General features: G+C 47.0%; 1 protein-coding gene across 1 annotated transcript in view; it reads right to left on the bottom strand.

Moving 5' to 3' along the window:
• Positions 1-982, bottom strand: part of LOC119289115 (probable transcription factor RL9) — a 6088-nt gene extending 5106 nt beyond the window's left edge. Inside the window, exons 1-2 of the mRNA XM_037568531.1 lie at positions 367-982; positions 30-106 (exon numbers count right to left, since the gene is read on the bottom strand). Of these exons, the coding sequence (XP_037424428.1) occupies positions 30-106; positions 367-748 (459 nt within the window). The 5' untranslated portion in view covers positions 749-982. The remainder of the gene's footprint in view (positions 1-29; positions 107-366) is intronic.
• Between the last annotated feature and the right edge of the window lie 10920 nt (positions 983-11902).

Here is an 11902-nt window from a genome sequence, read left to right as displayed (position 1 = left end):
AGAGAGAGAGAGAGAGAGAGATGACTTGCCTGAAGATGGCTCTTGACATGAGCCAGTGTGAGATCCTTCACGTTCATCAACTCCAAGACTGATTTCGGTGTTGCTCCTTGAAGATGGAAAATATATAAAGCTTAATTAATGCTGGAACACAGACAGACCCGAAATCCAAATGATATTGCAAACCCTATAGCACATGCACTTATGCTAACATTCAGATAACGAGGCCACAATAAGACGGCACCATCTTCAAAATTCAGACAAATTGGGCCGTGTGATTGTCAAGAGGCACCGTTTCGAACAACGAGCACGGCTAGTTAATCTAAACAACAAAACGAACAAAAATTGAATCCAGTTTCATGAACGTACTCTCATGGCCGCCAAGGAGCTGGACCGCCTGTACAAAGTGTGCATGGAGCGCCGTCGTCCACCGCATCCTTGGAGCCCTTGAGCTCTTCTTGCCACCATTCCCAGATCTTGCTGCACCGCCGGAGGAGCCCGCCTGGCTGTCAGCGGAGCTCTTCTTGAATCTCGGAATCTGGCTAGGTTGGTGCAGCCGCTGCTCAAGATCGGAGTGGCCATTGCGGACCTCGCCTGGCTGTCGCGCAGTCGCCATGTCAAACCCTAGACAGAGCTCTGTGGACTCCGCAGAGATGGCCATTTCGTCCCCGCGGCCGCTCCCGGCCTTGCCGGTTGGTGACGGCGGGCTGATGTGGAGCGATAGATCCGGGGCATCAGCGGCAGTTGCCATTTCAACACCCTGGCCGTAACAACAAGGATGCTGCTACGATCGAGAAGACCGATGTGTGTGCACTTTTGTCCGGGAAGAAAGCTTCTTCTTCGAAGCTAGGGAAATGGAGTGAGAAGGATCTGTGTGTGATTAGGTCATGAGTGGTACATGATTCTTGTATAGGGGTCTCTGTGTTCGTGTGGGTGGGATAGAAGGTGTGGTAGACGCATAGGGATTAGGGATGGGGGCTAGCAATAGTGAGGTTGGTGGATAGTGAGAAGGCAACAGACCCCACGAGTGTACCCCTAGAGAGAGAGAGAGAGAGAGAGAGAGAGAGAGAGAGAGAGAGAGAGAGAGAGAGAGAGAGAGAGAGAGAGAGATGATGATGATGATGATGATGATGATGATGATGGAGGCGCTACTTCCTGTTCGATGAAATGGTTGGAGAGGTGGAGCAGGCACCAAAAACTTTATATGCCATTTTGAAGCGCTGTGACAATGAGATATGGTCTCATCTCTACTCCTAAAGGGGACTTGATAGATTCTATTCCATGGTTAATTTCCGTCTGATTAATTTTTGTTTGGTTTTTTCCACATCATTTTCCATCATCATTTATTTTGTCTGGTTTATTTTCGTCTCACCTTATCACCTCCTTCCACTAGATTTTTCTTCCTGCCATTGAAAACTAAATCCTATTAAAGGGGATATTTTGTTTCGTACTTGCTTTGGCAGGTGGTGATTCAATTCAACCACGTAAATAATAGGTAATTCAGAATTCAGAAATCGCATCATATATGTGAGATCATCTTCCTAAAAAGACAAGATTTTTCTCGATAACCTTCCAAAATAAAATCAGATATTCCTCGATAACAAATCGCTAATCCCACACACTAATCTCAACTATTAATTGACAATCAAAACTTTCCAAATACAAAAAAAAATCTTTTTCCTTATCTTATCAAATCACATCTACCGCTGGTTTTTTTCACCTCACCTCCCACATAGCAAAAAAAACTTACAACTTGACCTAATTCCTAGGTCGTAATCCTGAAGCAGGCCGCCACTGCCTCGATCACGGAAGTCTCAACCGCCCAACATCTTGCTCCTCCGCCGACCTGTGAAACCGATTGCACTTGTGGACACACTTTGTTACCAATATCATTTGTTCTTATTGTTTCGTTTACTATCTCAACAATATGATTTATCAGACGTTAAGAAGAGACAACACATGTGTAGTGGAGATAATTTGAGAGGTAAGAAGAACGAGAACATGCAAGGACAAGTACAATGTCTTGTATTGTTTAAGGTTGTGCATTCGAGGATGCATTTGGACTTGGAGCCCGAGATAATTTGGCAACTTGGGAGGACAAATACAATGTCTTATCGTGTTCATGCTTGTGCATTTGAGAAGGAGGCACTTGGAATGGAGAAAACAATTGAAGGAGATGTGGTGGTTGTAAGAGTGAAGTGAGAAGGTGTCAACCTTGTTTAGGGCTTTGGGATGGAGTCTTAAATTGCATGACCCTTTGTAGTTGTGGCGATAGAACCGGCGCATGCCTCCTGCCCCTTATGGCGGTGGTGGATCTGCACGAACACGGGGGGAGGGGATCAGAGAGGGGCGGTTGGCAGGGGACTTGTCCTTGGCGGTCCGTGGGGAAGTACGGTGTGAAGGAGAGAGAGGGCGCCATGGTGAATTTGAGGTGTGAATCATCTGATTTTAAAGGAGAGAGCTCCAATAAGAAATGCCCTGCTACGACAGGAAGCCACGGGAAGGGGATGAGGCAACAGGAAAAGGGAAGGGTGCAGTGTGGGGTGGGGGTTTTGTGTTCGGCCTGCATGTTGGAGAGAACATGGAGGATAGTCCGAACAACTACATTTCTCCCCCACATATGCTCTTGATTTGGGGAGTTCGGACTGTCCAAATGGCTAGATTTTGGGGAGCCCGCTAGGTACTCGTACATGCCCAGACGTATGAGGGAGATATTTTGCTTCTACCTTTGACGTTGCCAGATCATTTTGTTTGGTTACTATAAGAAGAAGTCAAAGTGTTTAAAAAGGTAATATAATTAGGGACAAGATTAATTTGGTTCATGTACATGAAAATATTCTTGCAAGTTCCCCCACTCTTAGAAACACACTAGCATACTTCCAAAAGCTTTACGTAGGTTACGATTTGACAGAGCACTTAGGTGGTTAGGATGTGAGAGATGACAAGAACTATTTAGAGGAAAACGAGAGATATACAAGAACTATTTTGGGTTGTTTTTGTACCATTCGAGACAACAAAACAACATCGTGAAAGCTACATGCAGAGTCAAGGGGCAATAGATTGAGAGGATGAATGATCAGATAAGGTGGTGGACGACAAGTTCAATGGGGAAGGGGGGCTAGAGTGGTGTGTGGTGTTTGTAAGAATAGAGAGAAGAAGATGCTTGCATTTGTGTTGTGGTTGAACATTGCATGCAATGTGCTCGTTTGCAGGGAGGACAATGAGCATTGTTTTTTAATTCATTTATTGGTCCATGCCAATGCACGGGCAGTCTACTAGTTTACTTGGTGGGATACAACGCATGGGCTGCAAGTGGTGTGAAATGATATGGATATATTTTTCCGTATGAGCATACATCATTTATATTGTATGCACTGGCTCTAGTATATTCCTTTATGATGATGCATTTTGTCAAATATATGGTATTCCCCGAAGTAAACTTTAGATCGATCATACCAACACCATGAACATTAGCATGTGACATGTTTTCCATCAGCATGGAAGTACTCCTTGCAACGCGACATACTTCATCGCAGTATCACCAGTAACGAGATTAGTGGAATTACCGTTGTTCTCATGCTGACGCATGTCAAAATGGTTCTTGCACGCCGAAGCCCAATGACCATTTGCACTGCACACATGACATACTCCTTTCTTCTTACCCCCTTTTTATGGAAGTTGGTGGACTCGGAAGTCTTGTTCTTGCCCGCAAACTTCTTCTTTCCCTCATGGTTTTGTTGGAAATATGCCCTAGAGGCAATAATAAAATGGTTATTATTGTATTTCCTTGTTCATGATAATTGTCTATTTTTCATGCTATAATTGTATTAACCGGAAACCGTAATACATGTGTGAATACATAGACCACAACATGTCCCTAGTAAGCCTCTAGTTGACTAGCTCGTTGATCAATAGATGGTCATGGTTTCCTGACCATGGACATTGGATGTCATTGATAATGGGATCACATCATTAGGAGAATGATGTGATGGACAAGACCCAATCCTAAGCCTAGCACAAGATCGTATAGTTCATCTGCTAAAGCTTTTCTAATGTCAAGTATCATTTCCTTAGACCATGAGATTGTGCAACTCCCGGATACCATAGGAATGCTTTGGGTGTACCAAACGTCACAACGTAACTGAGTGGCTATAAAGGTGCACTAAAGGTATCTCCGAAAGTGTCTGTTGGGTTGGCATGAATCGAGACTAGGATTTGTCACTCCGTATAACGGAGAGGTATCTTTGGACCCACTCGGTAATGCATCATCATAATGAGCTCAGTGTGACTAAGTAGTTGGTCACGGGATGATGTGTTACGGAACGAGTGAAGTGACTTGCCGGTAACGAGATTGAACAAGGTATTGGGATACCGACGATCGAATCTCGGGCAAGTAACATACTGATAGACAAAGGGAATTGTATACGGGATTGATTGAATCCCCGACATCGTGGTTCATCCGATGAGATCATCGTGGAACATGTGGGAGCCAATATGGGTATCCAGATCCCGCTATTGGTTATTGGCCGGAGGTTGTCTCGGTCATGTCTGCATGGTTCCCGAACCCGTAGGGTCTACACACTTAAGGTTCAGTGACGCTAGCTAGAGTTGTTATGGGAAATAGTATGTGGTTACCGAAGGTTGTTCGGAGTCCCGGATTAGATCCCGGACGTGACGAGGAACTCCGGAATGGTTCGGAGGTGAAGATCGATATATTGGACGAAGGGTATTGGATTCTAGAATTGTTCTGGGAGTACCGGGTGACGACCAGCGTGACCGAAAGGTGTTTTGGAGGCCCCGACAAGCGTTGGGGGGCCTTATGGGCCAAGGGGAGGGGGCACACCAGCCCACTAAGGGGCTGTGCGCCCCTCCCACCCCCTCTCACGTAAGGTGGAGAGGTGGGGGCGCCTCCCCTAGGGCAGCCACCCCTCCCGGCTTGGGGGCAAGTTTCCTAGGGGTTGGGGGCGCCCAAACCCATCTAGGGTTTCCCCTGTGGCCGCCGCCCCTCCCCTAGGGAACCCTAGGGCGCCTCCTCCACCCCCCTTCCCCCTATATATAGTGAGGTAGATAGAGGGCAGCCGCACCCCTTCCCTGCCGCAGCCCTCTCCTCCTCCAACTCCTCCTCCTCCTCCTCCGTAGTGCTTAGTGAAGCTCTGCCGGAGAACCACGAGCTCCATTGCCACCATGTCGTCGTGCTGCTGGAGTTGTCCCTCAACTTATCCTCTCCCCTTGCTGGATCAAGAAGGAGGAGACGTCCCCGGGCTGTACGTGTGTTGAACGCAGAGGCGCCATCCGTTCAGCGCTAGATCGGATCTTTCGCGATTTGAATCGCCGCGAGTACGACTCCATCAACCGCATTCTTGTAACGCTTCCGCTTAGGGATCTTCAAGGGTATGAAGATGCACTCCCTCTCTCTCGTTGCTAGCATCTCCTAGATTGATCTTGGTGACACGTAGGAATTTTTTTGAATTATTGCTACGTTCCCCAACAGGTTTTTCTTGTTCTTGAAATTGTGGGAATGGAGATCCTTCTTTTGCACTAGATTGGCACTTCAATTTCCCTGATAGACATGAGCACATGTGTCTTTTCCCCTTCCTTCTCTTCCACATCAAGAGCGCCAATTAAATTGACAACAGAAAGCTCATGTCCCATGTTTTAGAGAAGTGATGAAATTCCTACACAAAGGAGGTACTTTAGCAATAATGCATCCGGAAATAATCTTGTACGGTAATATATAGTTGAAATGCACAAGTTCCTTAATGAGTGACTCAACTCATGAGCCCACTCAACATGTGTAGTCATGATATTGCTCCATGACGTATCTATAAATTTTTTATGTTTCATGTCACTAACTTATCTTTTTATGCAAACATTTATATTTACTTTCAATAGCCTATTAATAGTTGCTAGACATGCACAAATTCTTCTTTTCCCTTATGTGTGTAGGAACTTCATGGAAAATCAATGAAGTATAAAAGAACATCAAGGTTTGGTCAAATATGGAGTTATTTATGTCCATGCATGACCAGTACTTCAAGATCATCATAGATACACATGAAGATGGCGTTAGACGAAGAAAGTCAAAAACAAAAATTAATGGCCATGTCATACCAAAACCGTTGCACTTGAATCATCGAGTTAAATCCATATGCATCATGTGAGTCCAAATGAATATTTACAAGAACTGCCACTTTTGGGAATCCAAAATTGGGGTGATAGGATAGAATCTAACTCCTTCCTAACTTGATGGATCTCAACGTGGCATGATGTTGTGGACTTTTGAGAAGATAACGAATGTTTTAGAGCACGCTAAACATGCCTAAGGGCCCTTGGATCAAAGGCCTATGGGTTGTATGGCTGAGATTTGATGTATCCGCCTATATATTGATGGAAACCCCTACTTTTTTGGGTGGGGGCACCTTTGGTGCGAAAATTGCAGCCCATAGCCGCCATCGACAAAGGAAAAAACACATATCCAACCAAGGGAGAAGGCCAAGGAAGGAGAAGAAGGAGGGGCCCCTTTTGACTGTTGCTGGGAGGTCACCAACGGACTCCATCATTGGCACCATCACCTCCACCTCCATATTTCATCCTTGCAAAACCTCTGTAGTCTCTTACTAAGACATGGTGTTTATTCAATGAATAGCCCCCCTATGATTTATTTCATCATTATCATGTTTGAGCAGTTCTCTTTTGTCCTATGTAGTTGGTGATCTAGTTTTATGGTATGGATTGTATGAATTGTTATGGTGTTGTCCTAGGGTGCTAATGTAAAAGGTCACACTAGATTGAATCATACTTTTTGGTAAGAAATGTGTTATGATAAGTTTAGGACGGCAAGCCGGAGTGATATAAATTATCGGCCCTTGAGTTTACGAACTATAGGATAAGGGATTCGAGAGGAACCCTAGATGAAGATATGGCTATGGTTGGAATTCACGTCTTAATTATTGTTAGTAGTCGCGGATGCTTTTTTCACAAAAAAATGACGGATTCTTGCTAGGGATTAAATCATAAATACATGTGAGACCATGGTTTCAAAACATGTTAGCTCGGGCCTTTTCACATAACAATTGTAACAAGCATGTGTAGTAGTTTTATGATGTTACTAATTGCCTAACAAAATTTCACCACCACTTTCACAACCACAAAATCTTGCTCTATTTTATTTCTTGCATTTTTATTTCATGAAAACACCTACCTTTTATTTTTATCCTAAAAAGTACTTTAGTTATCTCCTTACATTCTATCTTAGTTGTAGAGAGTCTAGGCGTAGTAAGTGCACGGATAGTTGCGTAAGTGGCATACGAAACTTGAGAGATTAGGGAACCTACCTTTTGCTCCTGCAGGGATAGACACTCACATTCTTCCACACCCATATTGGAAAGTGCTACTATAACTAGCCGCACTTAGGAATTATCAACGTACAACTCACCAACCTCAATGGCCATGGAAGGATCGATGATCTTTTCACTCATAACACTCAGAACAACACCTCTGAAAGAGGGCGTCAATAGCCTAGAATGTTTGCTCTTGTTGAGGAGTAAGCGTTTCCCCCTTTCTTGCCCTTGCAGGCGTGAAAATAGTTCAATATGGTTAGCCAAAGAACTGCCCTCACATGTCATCTCTTATAATTCACACCTCAAACGGAGGAGGTTTGAGGATCACGGCAAAAGCAGTTGGAGAAAATTGCTGACACAATTCAAGGTTTTGGATTGTTGAATATTTGAGAAATCTTTGATGGAATGTAATCTAGAAATACGGTAGATAAATCACGACAAACAGAATAAACATGATGATCAAACAAACAATAGTAGTGCGCATAGTAGACATTGTAAATATGATGAAAGCAACATGTCTAGACCAATGATAGTTCTAATATTCTAGAAGCAATCACTAACACAAGGGATAAGAACACATATGGCACGGTGGATGAAGAGGTGTTCACAGTCACAACAACATCACCAACTAGCAACATTATGGTGAAAAGGTCGTAGACATCAAATATCATGCGGAACCGCGGCGGGGAAGAATCCAATAGTCATGCTAGAGCGCTCCCTGAAAATCTGGTCGCCCCTTCCCCGTACAGGACAACAAGAGGCAGGCTTTCGGAGGCATGTTGCCTTACTTAGAGTGCACACAGAGAAAAGAGATGAGAAAGATGTAGACGGCACAAAGCTTTGTACGACACGGTTGTACATATGTGGTGAAGTGAATCACACACACTAGTCTATGAAGAGGAGCGACCTCTTACACTCGAGTTACAACTGACCCACGATGTCTACTACGCAACTATCGGTGTCAAAACCGGCGGATCTCGAGTAGGGGGTTCCGAACTATGCGTCTAGGCCGGATGGTAAGAGGAGGCAAGGGACACGAAGTTTTACCAAGGTTCGGGCCCTCTTGATGGAGGTAAAACCCTACGTCCCGCTTGATTAATATTGATGATATGGGTAGTACAAGAGTAGATCTACCACGAGATCGGAGAGGCTAAACCCTAGAAGCTAGCCTATGGTATGATTGTTGTTCTGTATGTTGTCCTACGGACTAAAACCCTTTGGTTTATATAGACACCAGAGAGGGTTAGGGTTACACAAAGTCGGTTACAATGGTAGGAGATCTACATATCCGTATCGCCAAGCTTGCCTTCCACGCCAAGGAAAGTCCCTTCCGGACACGGGACGAAGTATTCAATCTTGTATCTTCATAGTCCAGGAGTCCGGCTGAAGGTATAGTCCGGCCATCCGGACACCTCCTAATCCAAGACTCCCTCAGTAGCCCCCGAACCAGGCTTCAATGACGATGAGTCCGGCGCGCAGATTGTCTTCGGCATTGCAAGGCGGGTTCTCCTCCAAATTCCGTGTACCTGTTGAATAAAGTCCGGTTTCTTGTAAATGTTGCGCTCCTTGGCTTCTACGCCCAATAATGGCCGTCTCCCACGTGTCAAACGAATATGAAAAGTCTGAGTGTTTTTACATCCACACCCCTAGCCGCGTAAATGAGCCGCCCATTTAAGGGGACGAGGATTTAGATCCAAACCACACCTTCTCCCCTTCGCGAGTGTTCATCAGAGCGCATCCGACAAAGGTCCATACCACCATGGCCAGCCGTCGCAACTCCTCTGTTCGCCCTTCTAGCCCTCAGCCTGGATATTGGGAGAGATGCTCCATCCCGCATAGCGAGCTAGTGACGCTCCAGACCAAGGGATTTCCCCCCCCCCGGCCTATATGGTCCCGGTTCGAGCCGGTCTTGCCATCTATAATGGCGGGAGAGCAAGCGGAGAGTGCCCCTAATCCCTCCAAAGGAGAGCGGGTATGCCTCGTCCCTTATTTAATAAGAGGGCTCGAATTTCCCATCCATCCGTTTCTTCGGGGGCTCCTGGAGTTCTATGGCCTCCAGCTACACAATCTTACGCCTGCCTCCGTATTGCATATCGCGGGCTTCGTAGCCCTTTGCGGGCTATTCTTGGGTGTTGAGGCTCATTTCGGGCTGTGGAAAGAGCTATTCTGCCTTGTGCCCCATTCTCAGAAGGGGTCGATATATCAAGTGGGAGGAGACGAAGTGTGGTGCATTGCCGGGACCAGATATCTATCCGGAACCCCAAAGAAGGCGTCCAAGGACTAGCCTTCGGAATGGTTTTACATAGAGGACGTCCCGTTGCCGGATCCTGTCCGGATCGGCCTCCCTGAGTTCGACAGTGCTCCAGTAAAGAAGCGCCTAAGTTGGCATCCACGGAGCCCTCAGAGGGAAAGTGACAAGGACGTCCGTTACCTGATGGGCCGGATAAGATTGTTAGCTCATTCCGGACTGACCATGATCGGGGTCATGGCCGCATGCATCATGCGAGGGGTGCAGCGGCTACAGTACAGAGGCCACCCCACTTGGGATTTCAATGGGGAGGGCGACGCCACCCGCTACGGCCGTAAGGGACCGGATTCGGCCGCGGCCCTAACAAAGACCTTGTCCGCTTTGTACAAGGGAGAAGATGAGGAATTTCTCCGTGTCAACCCACAAGGTGGATTTTCTATGTACAATCCCCAAGCTGGGTAAGTGGTTTACTTGCCCATCCGTTTTATATTCCCATTGTTAAATATTCAGTCTGACGACTTTAACGCAGGAACTGTGCCAGGCTGTTAAAGAAATAAACAGCCCTCCTCCACAACCCGAGGACCCAGGACGGTCCCTCGACCTGGCCTCTCAAGAGGATCCGGACTTATCTGTGGAGCTGATTGATGGAGTGTTCCATCAATTGAGCAAGGACAACGCCTTGGTGGCCATTATGGCTGATTACCTAGGGCTAGTCCCGGCCTCCCAGGTAACTGAGATCGAAGTCCGAGTACCCCGAATAGGGGTCCGCCCTCTCGTGTTTTTAGTTTCCTGATTACAACCGAGCTTTGCAGGGTAGGTTTTTGAGACGGGAGGCCGAACCTGCGGCGACAAGCCAACAAGGGGCCGGAGGGCCCCGTGGGCAGAAAAGGAGTGTAGTCCGGACTGAGGCGTCAGCGCAAAGGTATGGCGCGCCCCCCTTATCCCAGGTGTTATACCTTCAAGGCATATTAACACTCGTGCTCTCTTCAGGACAAAGAGACCTCGCCGGACTATATCCGGAGAGGCTGCCAATCGCGCCTCCACCAGCCAGGCTCCAAAGCCTGGTCCCGAGGCGGAGGCGAACACAAGGCGCGCACCGGACGCTCCTCCGATGGAGGATGTGGACAGGTTGTCTGCCACCAACTCTAAGGTGGAGAGTGCCATGAACCACAGGCGTCGCCGGACAATTCTTCGCGACGCTTGTTTCTCCCGAGAGGAATTAGATGCCTTCAATTCGGGAGATGCGTACCTTCGTGCCGGTCAAAATGGTCTAGCCAGAGCACGGAGCAATATGTAAAAGACATACGGGTAAGAAAATTTTGGTAATTATATATATACCAGTAGCCCCGAGGCTTGAGACAGTTAGAATAACTGATTTAAGGATCATTTGTTATGCAGGTTCTTATAGAAAAGAATTCCCTACTATCCCAGGAGCTGAAAGAGTGCAAAGCCCAACTTGAGGCCGCACTAGCCGCTGCAAGGGAGCCCAAGGAGACCCCCTCTGGTAATATACACTTCGAAAGATAAGTATTTTGCGAAGCACGGCATGGGTGCGAATCTGACAAATGAATTTGCAGATGGCGCCGGATTGAGTCCTGAAAGGCAACAACTCCTACGCCAGCTGAAGGCTGGTGAGAAGGTGCTGACAAAGGTGAGGCGGGAGAAGAACGATCTCCAAGATGCCAACACCAAGCTGGGCGTCGACCTGAAAGATGTTCGTGCCCAGCTGTCAGACTCCGTTAAGGAGAATCAGCGGCTTCGGCGCGGCATATTTAGTAAGTGCTTGAACGAACCTTTGAAAAAAAGTTCGGCGGGGAAGTCGACTAACGGAGTAATGTCTGTAGGTGTGCTAACAGGTCGTCCTGCAGAGGAGATGCCCGGTTCTATGGGTGACCTTCTTCCCGAGCTCTCGCAACTGCTCGAGCGAGTTCGGCAGGCGATGCAAGGCGTCGCCCAGGCCTTGTGGTCATCCATCTCCATGCCCGAAGGTCTTGGAGAGCTTGCGGAGAAGCTAAAGGGAGCACGGCGGCGCTTCCGATTGTGGAAGATATCGGCCTGCCGTCAAGGCGCTAGGAAGGCTTGGGCCATGGTGAAGACGCGATACACAAAGGCTGACCCCAACCACATGGTCGAGGTCGGTCCTGTGGGGCCCGATGGGAAGGAGATCCCTGTAAGCTTAGTATACGGCCAAGTAGAATTGGCCGCAAAGTATTCCCAGCAGGACTGTAAATTAGACAGCCTGTTAGATGGTATTGAAGAGGAATACAACCAGTCGAAATGCCTATGTAATTTAATTGACATTTATAATGCCTTCTAG

This window comes from Triticum dicoccoides, chromosome 4A (assembly GCF_002162155.2).
Source record: "Triticum dicoccoides isolate Atlit2015 ecotype Zavitan chromosome 4A, WEW_v2.0, whole genome shotgun sequence".
NCBI lineage: Eukaryota > Viridiplantae > Streptophyta > Magnoliopsida > Poales > Poaceae > Triticum > Triticum dicoccoides.
This window is presented reverse-complemented; position numbering and strand designations above follow the sequence as displayed.